The sequence below is a fragment of the Vulpes lagopus genome, chromosome 10, assembly GCF_018345385.1.
Source record: "Vulpes lagopus strain Blue_001 chromosome 10, ASM1834538v1, whole genome shotgun sequence".
Classification (NCBI taxonomy): domain Eukaryota; kingdom Metazoa; phylum Chordata; class Mammalia; order Carnivora; family Canidae; genus Vulpes; species Vulpes lagopus.
The window spans coordinates 30,240,513-30,259,995 of record NC_054833.1 but is presented as its reverse complement, the minus strand read 5'-3'; the positions used below and the strand labels follow the sequence as shown (position 1 = coordinate 30,259,995).

Genomic DNA, 19,483 nt, shown 5'->3' with positions numbered 1-19,483 from the left:
GTGGGGCACCAGAGTGCTTGCTTTATGACGTGCGAAGCCTTGAGAGCAGCGGAGGGCAGCACGGCTTATGGGTGGAAGGACTAAATGGGGTCCGAAGACATCGGTTCTAGACCTCTGTGTCCAAGAGGGGCTCTGGGGGTGAGCTTTGCACCTAGGTGTTGCAGGCTTTAGGTTCTCGTCCGTGGAGTAAGGATAGGATTGGCGTCGGGCAGCAGGAACATCGCCGAGCCAGGTGATGGAAGACCCGGGCTCTAGTCTGGGCCTCGCCAATGATGATGACAGTGAGGACGTGATGTGTGCTAGACGTTTCCCTAAGGATCCTAAACACATGAACTCATTTAGCCCCTTCCCCCGCCTAGTCCCTGGGAGGAAAGTACCGTTGTTATTCCAGTTTAATGGATAAGGAAACTAGGGCCCTCCCTCCTTCCTTCCCTCCCTCTCTCTTTCCTTCCTCCCTCCTCCCTTCCTTTCCTCCCTCCTTCCCTCCTCCCTTCCTTCTTTCCTTCCTTCCCTCCTCCCTTCTTTCTTTCCTTCTTCCTTTCTTCCCTCCCTCCTTCCTTCCATCCCTCCCTGCCTCCTTCCCTCCCTTCCTTCTGCTTCCCTTTTTCTTCCTGATATTGAGACCCAAATGAGGTGGGAGAAAATCTCTACTGAGATAAACTTCGAGATGAAATATAATAACAACTTCATCTCCACGACAAGCATGCAGAGTGCACCGTCGCTGCTCCAGAAGCGGCCCAACACCTGGACGGCCCAGCTTGGATGCTGCAGGGCCGGGCGGGCGCTTACCCGCTACAAGGTCCAACCTGTGTGCGGAGGCAAAAACCCTCAGTCGGGCCAGTAGAGATTTGTCCAGGATCACCCCGACTCCGACCAGAAGCCGGTTCTTGCGATGCCCGGGCAAACCTGCTCCTCCCGTTTGTTGCTTCCCTTCCCTGAGTTTGGGGTGAAGGGGTCGTGTCACAATTCCAAAGAAGTGGTCATTTGGTAAGGCTAATGTTTGAAATGTTTCCGTCCCTGCCCTCTCGCGCCCCAGGGTTGACTAAGCCCCGTTTCTATGGGTCTCACGGGCACTACTGCTCTCCTGTGTTCCTGTGGGCAGGAGGGCTGCCCTTTCAGATTAGAGTCCGCGGGGAGCAACATTACAACCACACCCCCCAGGCTGACCCCCCCCCCCCCCCAGCATCCTCCTGGAAGATACTCCGACCCTTTGGCCGTGATGCTCCCAGCCCACATTAGCTCAGCATCCTGAACACAGAAGATAATGAGAAAGGGGGAGGAACCCTCTCACGGGAGGCTAGGCTGGGGACTGGAGAGTACGTCTCTTGGAGGGGGGAAAGCAATTCCTTTTGAGCCCGGAATTCATCTGATTGCTCCCATGTAATAGGGAGGCCCCCTCACCCCAGCGAGCACCGCATTCCAGGCAGCGATGTGCTTCTGAGAGGGGGTCATGGTCAAGAGCTGCCAGTCCGGGGTCTGCTTTTGGGGACAGTTCCACATCAGATCGGACAGTCTCAGAGGGCGTGAGGGTCAGGTGGTGGCCGGTTACCATGGCAACAGGCCCATAGGAGCTCCCAAAGTCAGATGAAGTCTGCAGCTGCTGCTGTGAAATTTGTGCCAGATACCCTCCTCCGATGGCGAGGTGACAGTGGGTACTCTCACAGCGGGGCGGGGGGCAGCCACCGGCCGGGGCTCTACCTCTGCTCCTGGGGGACGCGGTGTTCTTGCCCTCCTCTGCTAGCCAAGGGGGCATTGGGGGGTGTGGGCTCTAGGTGCGTGTAGGCAGATGGAAAGAAAATTGCCACGTGGCAGTGGGGATTCCAAGAGCAGAAGGAAAGAAAAATGTTACTCATTGACACGAGAAGGCTGCCAAGTTCAGTTGTGGATCAAGCGACTGTGCACAGGCGAAGTCTCATGGGCCTGTGTGGAGAAGGCAGAGCAACTAGACAAGCTCTCTGAGAATTTGTGAGATGACAGCATAAGGAGAAACGAGGGACGTGCCGTGGGGTCGTGCTCCCTGCTGGGGGGACTGCAGCACGCCAGTCTGGCTTCCAGGGCTTTGCAGGGAGGGCAGGCGGGCGGGTGTCCTGCAAGGGACAGCTTAGGGGGCGCACTACCCCGGCCTCACTACCCCGGGCCTCGTCGAGACAGCTGCGCACGTCTCCAGCACGTTGTGCTAAGTCCGGCCAATTTAAGATAAACTTTTAATTACATTTCATTTTTTAAAAAGGCACTGCTTTATTTGCTGGGTAGGCCAAAGGCATACAGAACTACAGACAGGTGCAATCAGCAACCGTCTTTTGCTTCCACTCAGCTCTTTCCCAAGGAAGCTATTAATTATCCAGTATTTTGTCACCAGTTTTCAGAAAGTGCCTCTAGGAGGGTAAACTCGCAGAGGTACTTTGAAGGAGAGAAAAGCTTTAGCAATGTCTCCAGAGGCGGTTTAATAATTTTTAGAGCCTGAACTGTTTTTCACAACAGGTTTTCCATGGAAGGCTCAGAAAGTCACTATATTCTCTGAGTCTCAGAATCTGGACTTAAAATCAGGAGAAGAGATGTACGAGGCTCAACTTTCTAGTTGTGGGTCTCAGCTCGGGCTGCCAGAGCAGAAGACCAAGACTGGTGGCTTAAACAACAATTTACTTCTCACAATTCTAGAGGCTGGAGGTCCAAGACCAAGGAGCCGGCAGGGGGCTTTCCTTCTGCAGCCTCTGCTCTTGGTGAGCAGGCGGCCACCTTCTCTGTGCTCACATGGCCTGCTCTTCACGTGCAGGAGGAAAGAGGAGCTCTGTTGTTTTCTCTTCTTCATATAAGGGCACTAATCCCATCATGGGGCACCACCCTTGTGACCTCTTCCAAATCTCATTACCTCCCAAAGGCCCGGCCTCCTAATACCATCACACTAGGGGCTAGAGCTTCAGCATATGAATTTGGGGGAGACACAAACATTTAGCCTACAACATTGTGCAAGTAGCTTGGAACATGGAAAAAAATTATCAAAATGTTTAATCTTAGGGATTGGTGGTGATTCTGACTTCACAGGAGGGGACAGTAGGGCAATCTTCCTCATAGGATATGAAATGTGAGTCTAATGCAAGAAATATGTTTAAGATTTACATGTAACCTTAAGTTGCTGTCCACATTAATTTATCAAAAAGATAATTAGACTAGTGGGGCAGCCAAGTCAACCCACGAAGATCAGTAAACTGATATAGGAGAAAAATTTAGGGATGAAGAAAAGAAGTTTTGGTGCTGCACACACATAAAAGAGAAAAGACAGAAATATGAAGTTTTTTGAGAGTTTTTTTTTTTCTTGTTACTTAGTGTTTAAGAAAAGCGTTTCTGGGGGGTGCCTGGGAGGCTCAGTTGGTTAAGTGTCTGCTTTTGGCTCAGGTCATGATCCCGGGGTCCTGGGATTGACCCTGGGTTGGGCTCCCTGCCCAGTGGGAGTCTGCTTCTCCCTCTCCCAGTGCCCCACCCTTCTGCTTGTGCTCTCTCTTAATAAAAACAAAAAAAGAAAGAAAAAGAAAAGGGTTTCAAAAATAACAAAGAACCGAGGAATTGAGGGAAAAGAAAGAAATTGGCTTAGGCAAACTATTGGTCCAATACTGCCTGCTATGGACGATACTAGGAAAGGAAAATTTCTATCACTTGGGAAGAATCCACAGAAACCCTAATCTTTTTTTTTTTTTAAGATTTTATCTATTTATTCATGAGAGAGAGAGAGAGAGAGAGAGAGAGAGAGAGAGAGGCAGAGACACAGGCAGAGGGAGAAGCAGGCTCCAAGCAGGGAGCCTGATGTGGGACTCGATCCCGGGTCTCTAGGATCAGGCCTTGGGCTGAAGGCGGCGCTAAACCGCTGAGCCACCCAGGGATCCCGGAAACCCTAATCTTATAAAGAACTCAGGCCGTTCCACCCCAACCGTGGGCATTCTTCTGTATCCAAAGCATCGCTGAAACACAAGCTCTTGCCTCCGTGCTCCCCAGACTGCTAAAAGGAGGCGCCTAGCCCCACTCTTCCAGAATTCAGGCTGCAGATACCACTTCTGCATCCGCACACACTTTTCTCCCCTCTTACCTGCCCAGACAAGCTTCGGCCTGGTAAATGCCACTTGCCGCCCACAAGCCCCCATCTGCAAGGCACACACCTGTACGTGGGGGGAGGACTGCTGCTCCAGACATTGGAGCGGCAGCTTTCTCCATCCCATCCAAACAGATCACCAAAACAACTTCTTGGGTCTTCATCCGTATGCAGGATGTACAAAGCTGTCTGGAACAGATCTGGTATTAATTATCCAGCGCACAACACTGGAATAAGTGGTTAATCCCAAGGAGGTTTATACTGGAGACTGACCAACCTGCCCTGGGGTGGATACAGAACCAATCTTGGCTCCAGAGACTATTCCACATCATGTGTTGTGCAAATGTTCACTGGCACCAGAACGGACTTCATTCCACAGCAGATGGGATCCTTCTTATGCAGACCTACTCTAAGATAATATATGACCCAAGCACTGTATTGTCTAGAGTTTCCTTCTTTACATGAGATGCATCATTGTTTTCATTCTCAGACTGAACCTCCTCCTCCTGTGCTCCTTTACCTGCTCTTGCTCTCTTTCAAATCACGGCCTGGAGGCTGGCTCTGGCGCTCCAAAACAGCAGGTGACTTTGTCCCTCCAGGGCCAACATGTTGACCTGTCGATGATCCAGGTGTCTTGGATTCATTAGTTTTCATTCTTAGGGCAGCTGCTTAGTTTTGATCCGTCGTGTTTGAGCAAATAGCTGCAGTGGGAAATGTGGTGCAACCACCTGTAAGAGCGAGGGGGAATTTATGCTAGCCTTTCTTCTCTTCAAGGTTATTACTTTGTCTTTGAAGAGTCTTCCTCGCGGGATCTTAGCCGTGGCTTAGATAAGCTGTTGGAGAAGGCTTGAAAAGAAGAATTTTAAATCTGGGGCCAAAGGATTTCCAAGACAATTTTAAAGAAGTCAGGTAGCAAGCAAGTCTTTCTCTTCATGGTAATCACTTTCTTACAAATTTGTCTGGGGCAGGGAAGAGTTGAGAATATTCCCTGCTGATTTTTGTTTTGTTTTCTGATCCAGGAGGTGAAGGTGGGGCCTAGAGAGTAGACAGGGTATGTTGTGTATTTTTTGGTGACTGGAGGATTTTTTAAAAAATATCTTCAAATCAGGACTAATTTTCTTTAGAGAGCTCACAGTTTTAGCACCTTATGGCCTCTATACTTAGACTGCAAATAGTACCGTTATAAAATGGTATGGGTTTTGGCACAGGAAATACAAAAACCAATTTCTTTCATTTGATATTTGCTGTTAAACAAAGACACAATGGTCAGAAAAACGAAAATGTGCTTCCCCCTTGTCCTTCTCTCACATCTCCTGCCCCCAGGAAATTCATTGTGTTAACATGTTTTACCTTCTAAAAGTTAAGCAGCAGAATCTCCTTTAATTAAACGAGGCTCAGCATTTCATTTGTACCCACTATCCACTAGGTGAATCTATGGGAACGTTGAGGCATAGGGATATGATGGGGATAAACCAGATAGTATGCTCCTTGCCCTTGAAGAATTAGGATCTTACCGAGGACCCCTTAAAATGCACATTGACTTTGATCGCATTGACAGGCAGTGTATAGTCGTACAGGGGAAGGAGAGAGAAGTTTGGCTGGCACAGTCAGATAAACCTCCATGGGGAAGTGAGACTAACTGGCCCAGACAGAGGGTGCCCACGTGCGCACAGCCGGAAGAACGTGGGTCACAGGCCAGAAGTAGGAAAGGGTAGGATGCAGGCCCTTGGATTTCCGGGAAACCATTTCCCTAAGACATTCTGTCTCCCAGGAGAAGTCCTCCTGCCAACCAACCCCATGAGACTCTCTTGGAGACTCTTCACGAAAGGTGCCCTCAGGATTCTTGAATCATTCGTGTTTACAGGCAAACTCTTGACACAAGTACATGAAGCTGGAAAGGAACTCGCTTGCCAATACTTTGGATTTGGACTCCGTGTTAGTACAGGTGAAGAATGTACACTCCAAAAAGGCTTTGTAAGTTTTTTCTCCTTAATGAGGTAGATCCTCCCTAAGGGCAAGCTACGAAATGCAGACACGTTGCCATATCTTTGTTAATCTCTCCGTTGCTACTGGGGCAGGATGATTCTCCAAGGAGCACAGACAAAAGGGGTGATGACCTGAGCTTGAAGGTCACCAAATCCAGTTCAGCCCCGAACAGAGAAGTCACAGCTTCTGCACACATGCCAGAGCCTTTCTCTGTAATCGCAGACTTTCGGGTTTATCTAGCTTGGCCTTTTCCCTCATTGATTAATGCGAGTGTCGGAAAGTAATTATAGCCAGCTTGCCATCGCTTTAACAGGCTGCAACAGTGACAGGGAAAGAGTGAAGGGGGACAAAAGCCACGATATGGATGTAGATACGGACACAGACTTCTCTTCTTAATCACTAAAACACCCTAATACTGAAATTAGCTTGCATTTCCTAAAGAAACTCTGGTGACAGGTCTGTTTTGAGTTGAAAGTAGACAATGTTTCAAGACATTCAAGAAATCTTTTCTGAGTTTGGATCTTGATGCCATTATTTTTCCTTCCCAAACCTCCATGCCTAGAAACAGCCTGCTAGTGACTTCCACAGCAGCACTTACAGGTAAGGTTCCAAGGGTCAAGACGTGGAGAGAAACGAGATTTTGTCATGTTGAAGACACATGAGAGACTGGAGTTCTCTGCAGCCTCTATGCTTGTTTTCACTCCTGAGAAAGTAGAGTTCACACGTGCTTTCGGACCGGAGACAGGTGAGAGGTGTAGGGAGGCGGCAGGAGGGCTTGGAAGTCGGAGAAGAGCACCGCGCATCTGCCCCGGTGGCCGTGGGTGCCATTTGCTCCACCATGTCACTGCCCTCTCGGCTTCAGGGCCCACTGGCTCACAGCGGGAAGGGGACTCCGATGAGTTTTACTCGCTTGACACATTCTTCTGGGTTTTTTCTTTCTAAAATGAGGCAGTGATGTCTTTGTGTAATAAACACTGGGCGAGTCGTAGGCTACGGAGGCGAGAGCTGTGTGGTCTCCCTTGCCCGGCTCCTGGCTGGGAAGGCCCTGGGTGCCACGGCCTCCCTCACGCCCTCCGCCGCAGAGGGTGCCCTTTCCTTCTCCTGTCCAAAGAGGCGGAGCAAGTACTGCCTGTGATTTCTGGCACTCTCGGCGGAAAGGAAATGGGGATGCTAAGCCCCGCAAGAGCTTGCCCAGTGGGGCCTTGGACTACAGAAGCATCATGGTTTCGTTCCCCCCCTGGCTGGTTCCATTCCCCATCCGTACCCAGCAGAGTTGGCCAACTGTCCCTCCTCCTCCTGGGAGAACACACAGGGCAGGTTCTGAGGGCCGGGGAGTGGGGCTCGCCAGAGGGCAGTGAGGCGTCTCCACTGCCCCCCCGACCAGGCCAGCAGGGAAGCCTTCATGTGGTCGCTGCACGGCACTTGTTATTTGATGAAGCTTGTTCTGGAAATTCACTTCTCAGAGTGATTGTAGCGTCTCTGCCCCTTTCTGTGAGAGAGATCGAAGAGCCACTGAGGCTCGGTGACCGGACCCCGTCCCCACAGCCGCTGAGTGCGGAGCGAGGGGGCAGCAGGCCTTCCGGCGTGGAGCACCCGCACTCTGCAGGGCTTCGAGGCCATCTCCATAGCAGCAATGAGGGGAGCAGGCTCGGGGGAATGGAGGCTGGGGCCGGGAGGTGACAGAGACACGCATGAGTCCAGGGGAGTAGGACTAGGAAGGGCCGTGGACGTGTGGGAAGGCCCATGCCCGCGTTTCCCGAGCAGGAGCTGTGAGCTTGGGCGAAAAGTACCCCTCAGGAAGGTTCCTCACAGTCCCCACCATGCAGAGGGAGAACAGGGCCGGGTTCCTGGGCACACCGCTCCGCCTGTAGCTCTCCATAGCTTTTCAAAATTTTACATCTCTTGATTGTGGTACACGGAATCTCAAATGGACCATCTTCACCCCTTTCAGCGTACAGCTCTGTGGTGTCAGATCTGCTTGGGCTGGTGTGAAAACAGATCTCCAGAACTTTGTCATTTTGCAAAACTGAAGCTCTGTAATAGTCTCCTCTCTAATTCCCAACAACCCTATTTCTACCGTTTCTGTGAGGTTGACCACTCAGGTCCTTCACATCCGTGGAATCATCCAGTCTTTGTCTTTCTGTGTCGACTCTGTCTTCGCACACATCATTCATTGTTCCTCTATATACCCTCCCCATGTTTTCACTACTTACTCATCTTTCAGGAGTCACTTTAGATACTATGACCTCAGGCTTTCCAGGGCCCTCCACTCCCAGTGAAGTGCCCGGCCGATGAGAGTCGTCCATGTCCTAAGCCCTTGCTACTCAACGTGTGGTTGAAGATCTGCACGCCCACTGGCATCCATCTGGGAGCTTCTTAAAAATGCAACATACTCTTCAGTAGGGCCCCAGGTAAATCACACATTCACTAAAGTTTGAGAAGCACTGTTCTAACTTGTTAGACAAGAGGCCTGCAAACAACTCATGGCCACATGTGCTCAGCTGCCTGTTTTTGTAGGTAGTTTGATTGGAACATACAGCCGGCCCTCCCTATATGCATTGTCTAGGACTGCATTCATGCTACAATGGAAGAGCTGAGTGGCTGCAACGAAGACCACCACGTGGCCACAAGTCTAATATTTATTCCTGCCCCATTACCAAAAAAGGTTTACTAACTTCTTCACTAGACTGTGAGCTCCTTAAAAATGAAAATCTGGTCTTATTTTGCTTTGTGTAAAAAGAAACACAGACGAAGATGATGGTGATTATGCATGTCGGCTTGAGGGGAGACCAGCAGGATTTGTTACCTACGCTCTGCCATTTCTTCAAGTGACTGCGGGCAACTTGCGATCTGTGTTCCTCATCTACAAAATGGAGACAGGTAATAGAACCTACCTTACAGGGCTGATGTATGGGTTACGTAAGTCACTCTAGGTGAAGTGCTTCATGTAATGCCTTCAGCGAAAGTTCAGTTCCAGAGTGCCATGGGGGATTTGTTGATGTTGTACAGATGATAGAACAGACACTGTCTGCTAGCACCCAAACTCTGCTTCTTCTTGGGTAACATCTAATAATTTTTTTAGGTGTCTAACTTTCCTGGAGGATGATCTCCTCTCCGGGGCAGGGAGGTGGTGTGGGGTGGTAAGTACTATTGCAAGCCAACCAGGTAATGGCATTTTCAATGGCTGTGGGTTGGCCTAGGGGTGGACAGTTCTGGCCAATGGGTCATGAGGAGAGCATTCCTGAAGGGCTTCTGGGAAAAGGTTTCCTCTTTCTTTAGAAGAAAACACAGGAGAGACGCCCCTGTTCTTTCATAGTTATGTACAAATGTGATGCCCAGCACTGCAGCAACCATGAAAGTAGGCAGTCTGGGAACAGGACAAGCATGTTTATAATGGCAAAACAGAAAGATGGGAAGAATCTGGGCCCTTTATGGGGTCCGAGGTGCTGAATCCATCATCCCCTGGGGCTTACCTACTCAGGTACTCCTTTTATGGAAGAAAATAACACTTCCTAGGAGTCTTCCTTCAGTCCAGAGCGTCCTGACTCATACAGCCATATACATGTATTTTGACTCCACCTAAGACCTAACAGCTGTTGTTGGTGCTATGAGCAAAGAAAATAGTAGTAACTGGAAATGAATGTGCTGGGTAGCACAAAAGAAAAATCAGGAATGTTCTGGGTTAATGCAGGCCTGATTCTTCATTGCCTTTTATCAGTCTCTCAGCTGGGAGCATCTCTTCTTAACACCTGTGGCTCCCTCCCAAGTGCTCATCTCCCTTCTTGTCTGTGCCTGCTACCCACACTCCACAGGTAGGTTTTGATTATTTCCTTGGGGATACCCATGATTTCCCTTCTGGGTAGGAGGAGGGCCTGAGGAGAGCTTATGTTTTGGGACAGACAACAGAGGTGGCATCTCATATGTAACATGAAATACAGGCAAGTTTTCTTTGGGTTGGAAATATCAAAAAATTCCTTAATTTACAGCCACAAGGATTTTATGGTGTGTCAACTGACGTACTGGCTTTGTGTGACATCTGGGCCAGATCTAGCAGCAGAGATTCAAAGTGATATAGGTGGCTAAGTACATATGAGGGTGAAGTATGGGGAGAGAAGGGTAGTAGAAATGAGCTGGCTACTGCATCTATCACGATGAGAATCCTGGCCCTCACTGAAAAAGGTGGAGGATCAGCTTCAGTGAGTGAGGCAGGACTCCCTCCAACCCCACACTCCTGCAAGTACTTACTAAACCTAGACATGCTGAGCTCCTTCTGCCCATGAGTGTCCGGGGTGGGAGGAGCTCTGGAGCCATAAAGTCACTGTAACAATTGTATTTTAAGGCTAGAGGGTGCCATGAGACATGATCTCATTCATCTCCTTGTCCTTAGGCAGTAATAGCCTACCTAAAGCTTTCCAATCATAGCAGAACACTTTATGGGTACAAGCCTCCAGAGGGGTAAAAAAAGAAAAAAAAAAAAAAAAAGGTAAGAGATTGCACAACATTTTCCCATAACCACTTTAATTGTGTGCACATCATCTACTTCAGAGTCTAAGAGAACTTGACGCTCATTCTAGACCCTTCCCATTCTCGTCAGTCTAACCCCAAGATCCCCCTCCAAATGGGAGGATCCATAATTCAGTGACAGCAGGGCACTAACAGGCAGGCTCATGGGATGAGGGCGGCACAGGTCTCCCGGGACCTCCTTAAACCTCTTCTGTTAGCTACTCACATGCATTTAATGCATAGCACTTCCCTTGTCACTCTGTCTGCCCCGCTACCAACAATTTCTCCTAACTGTTCCATTCTTCTAAGATATTACATACCACCTTTGCCTTCATCTTTAAGTTTTCTTAAAGACTAATCAGATCCTTAAGGAACAGGAAGTAAAAAGCTTCTCGTGGGTGAGCAACTCCCTGCAGGTTTGCTAGTATTATTGGTTCAGGTTAAAAGTCCCCTGCTGGAGACTGGTGAGGAGAGAAGCCCCACAGCTGCCTGGGTTTCCTACTCTTTGGGCATTCCCAGCTACGGAGCATGTGTCCCTTCCTTTGGAAGCACTGGGCTGAATAAGCGATTTGCCATGTGATTCTGCTGAAGGAAGACAGAGAAGGTCACAAAGACCAAAACCAACTGCTCTTGGGGACGGGCTGGGAGGAAAGCTAATACATAAAATCTGTAACGCAGATTTTCTCTTTCAGGAAAGGGTGTGGAGAGTGCGGTGGATCTACTGAGAAGCTTTGGAAGAAGCTCCGAAGTCTTCTGAACAGGAAAAGTGTAGCCACCCGGGGAAGCAGCCTTCAGTGACATCCTCCATGATGTGTTGGAAAACAGCCAATCAGCAAAAAGCCCCTTGAGAAATGTTTGCCCTCCCTCTTCTGGACTTGTTGGGAAACGAGACAGAGCGTGGGGCTCTGGCTTTCAAGAGTGGTCCTGGATGAATTTCGGTTGCCTGGTGGGAACAGAGAGCTCTAGAAAATTGCCTACTCCTCCAAGGAATCTGGCTATCAGTTTTCTCTTGGGTCTATCTACAGCTTGTGTATTGGTGGCTTAGGAAAGTGCATGTACAGGGCCAGGCTCCTGGCAAACATCCTCAGGGAGGAGGGGCAAAGGAGAGGCAAAAGGGGCTCATTCTTCTACCTCACAGATTCCTTTTCTAGGATCTACCCACCAGCAACAATCCAAACACCACAAAAACAGTATGGAAATGTATATGGGTACGACTGGTACATACTTCCCCCATCACCTGCTACGGCATCTGCTCTATGGAGTAGAGCCAGGGGACAACTGTGCCCCGGGGACCCCAGGCCTTCCGAGCTACAGGCCAGCTGCAGAGGGCACAGGTTCCTGATGGTCACGGGGTGGCAGAGCTACTCTCCTCTCCCAGCCTTCCAAGAATGGGCGAATAACCTATGGTTAAGGGGAGACACCCGTTCTCTTGGGGTTGCCTGGGGTATCTGAGGCAGAGGCGGTTACGGTAGGCTCCTCAACAGAGGCACTGAGATCCAAGAATTCCAGGATGATGTCCCAAAGGCAGTAAATCAAATGCCTGAAACAAATGGACAAAACAACTTAGAGGAGGGTCTGGCTCGGTCAGCAGACACCAGATCCTGTTTATGACATTTGTTTTCCCTTCCCCCTCTTGCCCATGACTGATCTCCTTAGTGAACTCTACGTTTCAATAGCTTGATGAAGCTTCTGCCATGAAATAAAAGTCTGGTGAATAAAGGTTATGACCCCGATGAAGGTGGGAATAGAACTTGAAACCTGATTTTTGGAAGTTCCCCATTTATTTATCTAGTTATCTTAGCACATCAGCTCCGCTCTGAGGAGCTGTGAGGGAGGGAAAAACCCCTGAGATATCAACTTACTGAGCAGAACTCCTGACTACGGCTGTTTCTCATAATTAATCATTATAGATCCACAGGTGACCTTACAGGCAATGAAACACAAGCCAGAGCCCTTGGGTGGTGACAGTTAATAGATACAGTCCACTTTGGGACAGGGTCTGAGAAAGGACTGGAAGGAAGTCCTGAATACTTCTCAGAAGACTTGCATCCCATGGTACCAGCCAGGAAAATATCTACCTCTTCTGAATTACTCTATAGCGGTGTTCACGCGGTATTTCTGGTCCTTTGATCAGAGCCCAACCTCATTATCTTGTCTCCTTCCTATTAAGCAAAGACAATTCCTGATTCTAACACTAATCAGCCTTACTGTGAGGCCCTGAACATAAAGCTGAAAATCACTATCCCGCCTGGGTTATATAGGCCAGGAGATATTCTCAGTGTTCACGGGGGCTGGCAGATGCTGAAAGAACTGTTAAGCACACTGAATAAGCCTGGAGGGTGACAGGGCATTTCACTAGCTCATACGGGGCCTATGCCGAGTTCTTCCAAATACAAACAGTGGCTGGTCCAACACTGGCTCACTACCCACGACAGCCTGCTCAGAAGCCGGCAGTGTGGACTCCTTAGTGTGTGTAGACCTGGACATCTCGCTCTGCAGTCAGAGTCCAGGGCAAAGAAAGACTGCGGTTCCGTTCTTCTCAGTGTGGGCTGCTCTCTTAGAAACCGTGGACACTATGAGGCCAGAGCTGCGGAGATGCTGTGTACACGTCTTTCAGCCTACCTGTTGATGAGGGGTTGCTGTAGTGACTCCAAGACTAGACTCCAGCTCAGTCGACATCTGTTCACCCCAAGGATTTCTACCACAATATCTGAGGAGGAAAAAACATGTGTGGTTTCAGTGTTACCACTGAAGCCCCAGGTTCTAAGATTATCTCATGATATCTGCTATCTGTATTCAGACTGAGTATTTCTGGCAAACTTCTCAACCATACAGCCACACCAGAATGGAAAAGCTAAGAAAAATGTTTCTTAAGTGTTTAAATAATTCTGTAACCTGTCATAGAAGTGCAGGTACTTCTGATGTAAGCTTAGGGTGGAGAACAGAAGTTGATGAGTATGTAACAACGTGGATGGAACCAGAGGGTATTAGGCTAAGTGAAAGAAGACAATCAGAAAAAGACGATTATCATAGGATTTCACTCATATGTGGAATTTAAGAAACAAGACAGAGGAATGAACATAGGGGAAGGATGGGAAAAATCAAACAAGATGAAATCAGAGAGGGAGACAAACCATAAGAGACTCTCGATCCTAGGAAACAAACTGAGGGTTGCTGGAGGGCAGGGGGGTAGGAGGATGGGGTCACTGGGTGATGGGCATTAAGGAGGAGATGTGAGTAAGACTGATGAATCACCGAACTCTACCTCTGAAACTAATAATTTTTTAACATATAATAAACTATATGTTCACTAATTGAATTTAAATTAAAAAATACATATATAACGGGAAAAAAAAGAGTACATAACACTGTCCTAAGAGCTAACAGTTCACTACTGCACCCTGGTTACCATAGCACAGCCACAGGCAACATGCTGCCTTCCCCACCTAAAAACCTATAGAAAGTAAAGAAAAAAAAAATCCTCTTCAGGTTTGTTTTTATCTACTGCTAAGGACCTTATTCAATGACCCCAAGTTATCAAGGATGAGCTTCTGTGGGACATACCGTTTTCTTCCCTGGTCCGAATACCAGGAGTTGGCAGAGAAGCCGAAGTCTTCATCTGGTGGGAACAGTTCTGAGACCTGCCTCTGTGGTGGAGGCCGAACTGTTATTAACCCAAATATCTGTAGGATTCTCACCTACTATTTATGGTGTGCTCACAGCGATCCTTTCCATTTCCTTAGCATCACTTGCATGAGGGGTAAGAGGATCACAGCTCTGATCATTTACCTATTAGCCTGAGAAATGGTGGGTCCACAGGGTTTTGAGGGGTACGGGGTAATGGTGGCAAGGCTGGGCAGGAAAGGAGTAATTATCAGTATAACCAGTCTCACTGTCCAATTACCTGGCAGGATTCCCATCAGGCTCTGCAAGGCCTGTTTTTCAGCAGCCACTTTCTGCTCCTGGGTCCTTACGGGCCGTGGATACTTAGGTAAAACCCCACCAGGCCAGATGGACTCCTGAAGAAGTCGGAGGTACTGCACCCAGCGCTGTGGACACGTTAGATTAGCCACCTGCACCTCTAGCCACCTGTGGTGGAAGAGAGGAGAGAGGTCAGATAAGCGGAAGGAAAGGAGCTACGTGTCGTACTAGGGGTTGCACAGAACAGAGCATGCGAAGGGCCCCCGTTTCTGGGCAGGGTTGGAGCTTTCCAACTATCCTCTGGTGAGAAGCACTGTCACACCTCAGCAATGTGCACACACAGCCTTTACAGTGAAGGGCTTGGTGATTTTGTACAAACCCGTCTCCCTTTGCCACCCTGTCCATATCCAGCTGCTCCTCCCGTCCCCACGAGCTGTTCTGAGAGTCCTTCGTCGATCCTTTGCTCATAGAGTCCCCTCACTGACAAGACCCTCTTCTTTCCAGTAGAGAAGCCCACGTCCTCCACAGAGTTCCTCTAGATCATTCCAGCTAGCTAGGACTGCCCTTTCCCTCCTTAGACCTCCTTTGGCATGTAGTTCTACAGCTTGGGTTTGGAAATATTTCACTTTGGAATATAAATTATTTCCTCATGTGTTTACAGCTTTACTTTTCCAACTAAATTATAAGCATCACAAGAGTTCTATGTCTTACACTTTTAAAAAGTTTCCCACAGTGCTCTGGTGCCCAAGAACTGTTTGCTGACTGACTAGCAACTGTTCCTATTACGATGAAGATGTCCTCCTTCATCTCACATTAAAAAAACGAGGCAGTAACTCTGAGGGGGCAAACATACCAAATCTGCAGTTCCTGCGAAGCATTTCACTCTTACCCTATTGCTCCTGTCTGTTTTCAGAGCGATACAGTCACTAGCTGAGGCTCAAGACTGCCAAGGCCTCCCGAGTACGCAGCAGGGACGACACTGACAAGGCTGTGACTCTAACGGGTGGACCATCGACCATTCCTGCTCTGTTTGGTTCTGCACCACATGGCAGCTCCTGCCATTGCTCCTATACCCGAGTTACTTGTCGCCCATCCAAGAGCAGGAGGGGCTGCCAAGGCAAACTTTATTTAACCTCCACTCTGCCAGACAGTCTGCATTCCACTCAAGCTAGGCATTCCAGCCTTGGGGGCTGCAATCCCCCAAGTCGAGGGCTCACAAATGATTCTAAGAATAGGAAGTCCGAAAGGTAATGGCAGGGCAGGAATGGCAGACACTGATGCAGATCAAGAGCGGCACAAAGCTGCTCTTGCCCAAAATAGCCATCACGATCGTATTTGTTATTATTAGGGTCGCATCTCCTTTTTATAGGGCTTTTCATTCAGCGAGCCTAAGACGCCTGATGAAAGGGATCCAGTAGCAAGAATTTCTGCTCCTGTTTATAGAAGAGGGTCAGCAAAGGGAGGTGGATGTGATGCCCTGATCAGATTCTCTGCAGGGGATCAAGTGACCCAACTCTCGTTCTTCACCTCGAGCCACAAATGTGTGACTTCTGCTAAGGTGAATGATGTGTATCCGGGTCTCATCTGAGTGACTGGAGGGAAGGGGCAAGCATCTGAAAATCAGAATCTTTTTTTTTTTTTTAAGATTTTAATTATTTATTTGAGAGAGAGAGAGAAAGAGAGAGAGAGAGAGAGAGAGAGAGAGAGAGAGAGAGAGAGAGAGAGAGAATGAGCAGGTAGAGGGAGAAACAGACCTCCCGCTGAGCAGGGAGCCTAACGTGGGGCTTGATCCCAGGATCACGACCAGAGTCGGAGGTACACGTTTAACTGACTGAGCCACCCAGGCGCCCCTGAAAAAACAAAATCTTGAAGTCCTCCAAAGAGCCAGGAGGATCTGTAACAAGAGGCCTTCGGCTGGAATTCGTCTAGCTCAGTTTCTCATTCGCATTTGCACATTAGCCACTGTGCCCTTACTGTCGTCCTCTGGGGCCACGGACGCCTGTGACTCCTCCGAGGCACCTCATCATCCACTCAACCCTTCTTAGAGCAGAATGTTCAACAGCGCATCTGGGTACCTCGGTCACCTTCTGGACTTGTCTTACGATGTAGGAGACTGACTGTCCTGAACTCCTGTCAGCTCACCGGACATGAACAGGCCCTTGCGCTGCATCATGGCAAGGACGTCCCGTCTGTTCTCTTCCATCGTGCCTTGGTGACTCAGGCACACCAGCTGAGTGCAAAACAAATCTTAGCATGTGGCAAAACACGAATGTATAAATGTACACAAATTTACAGGACGACAGCTTATTAAACTCTGAATAGGAATGTTGGGAAGAGGAACCAAAGTAGGGAAAAGTAAAAATAAGCCCTTTCATGATGAGGATGAGTCAGGGAGTCAAGTCAAGTCGCGGGAGTTAAGCAGAACTGACAGAGAGAACTCGAGTCTCCAAGTAAATGTCAACTGCCGATAAAGAAACTGTCAAGCACTGTAAACCCTGAGGCACCGAACTGATCAACAGAAGGCCCTAGAAGAGTCAGTCCCAGGGATGTGAGGAACATAAGAAAATTAGTCTTGTGCAAACCGGCGGAAATGAAACAAGCTGCACGTCTATAGAGGCACGTAACGTAGAAGGCGGCTTCCACCTGCGACGTGCCGTGGTTTCCGTCACCCTTCCTCCTCTTCATACCCTGGAGGTAACAGACGTCAACCACACTCCGGTACCGTGCAGATGTGAATGTTCACCCTTTGCAGGACTCTCCTCTTGCCCTGGTTCCGCCCACCCCTGCTCCTCCAAGAGGACAGAGGCTCTCCCCTGGACATCTGGGGCTGGCCGCGTTCATTTCCGACCCCACGCAGCCTGTGCAGAGAGGCAGGGCAGCAAACCCCTCTCGCCCTCAGACCTTCTGAAGTCAGCTGTCTTGTCAGGAATGCCGAGCATCCCAAAGTGGAAGGAGAAAGGGACACAGCCCAAGCCAAGAAAATGACCAGGGCCGACTGCCCCCACCCCCAAACTGCCCTGCCCCTCGGACAGAACAGAAAAACACCCATGAGCTTTAGAACAATTTCTTTTCTTTTAATTTTATTTGTTCATGAGAGACACACACACAGAGAAGCAGGCTCCACACAGGAAGCCTGATGTAGGACTCGATCCTGGGACTCCGGGATCAAGCCCTGGGCCAAAGGCCGATGCTCAACCTCTGAGCCACCGCCCAGGTGTCCCTAGAACGATTTCTAAGGATTTCTAAGGCCTGCTTCGTTATCCCACAGTATGTGTTCCTTAAGTTGTAAATGGCCACATGCGGGGCTTCTGTATTATTTGCCTTGCCTACCACCTCGCCTAGAACCAACAACTGATGACAACGAAGAGGGCAGGGGTTTCTTCCTCCAGTGGGCTCTTCTCCCCCTCCAGTCCCCGTTCTCCCTTCCTCTTCCTGTCATCCCTCTCCAGAGTGGAGCTCCACACACCACCACGCTTTACGCAGCCTTACGCAGCCTCACTAATTCCCTTCATCCTGCTTGGTTCACTCTGACACTGGGCGAGAGCAGAGGAGGTGAAGAGATTAACTTTGGAAAATTAAGAGAGAGACTGACGCCTTAGCTTCTTATCAGTTCCCTTCATCTCTCTGCTCCACATGTTGTCTTTCTATTCTTAACCTACGAGTGGGAAAGTTAAAAAGAAATCTGTGTCCCTATAGCTCTCTTGGAGCAAAAGGAATGGAATGCATGTGTCTGAAGTCCACAGGAGCTGTTCCAGTATCAGTTTCTGGAATCTGCTGGTACTGCTTACTAGCTTACTACTATGTTTGCAGGAATCTAAAGTTTCAAGGTGGACACACACACGTATCCCTTGGTTTATTTATTGTAAATTATTTATAAGAATTCATTTACTAAATACAAATGTTATTGTTTATGTAATTCAAGACGCATGAGGTAAATACGCTAAAATAAATATGGAAGAGAATAGCCACAAATAGCATTGGTTTTAGTTTCTACTACTGTTCCAGTTCTGATATTTGATTTAGAGCTACCTCCTTCTACCATCCTACCTTTTTCCCAATGAAAAGACAGAGGGGGGAAAAAAAGCCAAACCAGGTCTGTTCTCTCAGGCTGCCTCTGAATGATTCAGAGCACATGGCAGCCATACTAGTGGGCCCAGAAATAGCCAATAAAATGAGAAAAAAAGCAACAACAGATTGACACTGAGATATTCAAGAGCTTTTCTGATGCCAGACGTGGAAGGAGGGAGATGTGGAGATTAGGGCTTTCCATTACACCGGGAGTGCATGTCTAGTCCGTTGTTCACAAGAACCTGGTCTGAAATAGCTACAGATAGAGGAATGAAGCAGAGGCTAAAAAGGAGACAGTTTAATACTAGGGCTTCAGATGGCACCTCAAGGTTAGCAGAAGGTCATTTCCCATCAAAACAACAGAATCATGTCTCACGAGTAAGGGGAGAAAGCTTCAAGGACCATGTCTAATCTAATTAGCCAGCGTCCCTTCACTTCTTTGCCAAGAGCTGCTAGAGCAGAGTGAGGATGGACCCTGAGCAAGTTGGTCTAACAGTGAGGACAGGGAGAGGAGAGTGAAGTTGGAACATAGAAAATATTCCTATTAGCAGTAATGATATTTTAACAAAACTGCCTGGTGCAGTCTAAATGAAAGAAAACAACAGACTCATTGCTCGTCCTCTTTATATCCACCCCAGGACGATGACCCTCCCACCTCACCTTGCTGTACAAATTATGGTTCAGAAAAAAAAAAAAAAAGAGAAAGAGAGAGTAAAAGAAGACCATGTTAAAGCTTCTGCCATCGTAAACAGATCTACAGCACATTTGGAGCATCAACTCATTTTATTACCCTTAGATTAGGGTTTTCCAACCCTGGCGCTACTGACATTTTGGACTGCTAATTCCTTGTTGTTGGAGGGCTGTCCTGCGCAGTATAAAATGATTAGCAGCTTTCCAGCCCTCCCAGGTACCTCTTTTGTACAA

At 48.6% G+C, this 19,483-nt stretch overlaps 1 protein-coding gene and 2 long non-coding RNA genes across 6 annotated transcripts in view; 2 read left to right on the top strand and 1 right to left on the bottom strand.

Annotated features, from left to right (window-relative positions):
- The window catches only part of LOC121500985, a 36,503-nt gene extending 31,016 nt beyond the window's left edge, over positions 1 to 5,487 (top strand). The window contains exon 5 of the long non-coding RNA XR_005990465.1: positions 4,856 to 5,487. This is a non-coding gene — a long non-coding RNA (uncharacterized LOC121500985). The remainder of the gene's footprint in view (positions 1 to 4,855) is intronic.
- A 144-nt stretch (positions 5,488 to 5,631) lies between these two features.
- On the top strand, positions 5,632 to 9,932 carry LOC121500248. 2 transcript variants are annotated; one of them, XR_005990347.1, is made up of 4 exons: positions 5,632 to 8,478; positions 8,808 to 8,947; positions 9,150 to 9,207; positions 9,786 to 9,932. It is a non-coding gene; the product is annotated as an uncharacterized LOC121500248 (long non-coding RNA). The 2 variants fall into 2 exon arrangements; XR_005990346.1 differs by having other exon boundaries at positions 5,632 to 8,947.
- Positions 9,933 to 10,568: 636 nt separating this feature from the next.
- Positions 10,569 to 19,483, bottom strand: part of SNX19 (sorting nexin 19) — a 41,645-nt gene continuing 32,730 nt past the window's right edge. For all 3 annotated transcript variants that reach the window (XM_041771476.1, XM_041771477.1, XM_041771478.1), the window contains 3 exons: positions 14,475 to 14,659; positions 13,193 to 13,280; positions 10,569 to 12,110 (listed from right to left, as the gene is read on the bottom strand). In XM_041771476.1, coding sequence (XP_041627410.1) covers positions 11,978 to 12,110; positions 13,193 to 13,280; positions 14,475 to 14,659 — 406 coding nt within the window. In that variant the 3' untranslated portion in view covers positions 10,569 to 11,977. The remainder of the gene's footprint in view (positions 12,111 to 13,192; positions 13,281 to 14,474; positions 14,660 to 19,483) is intronic.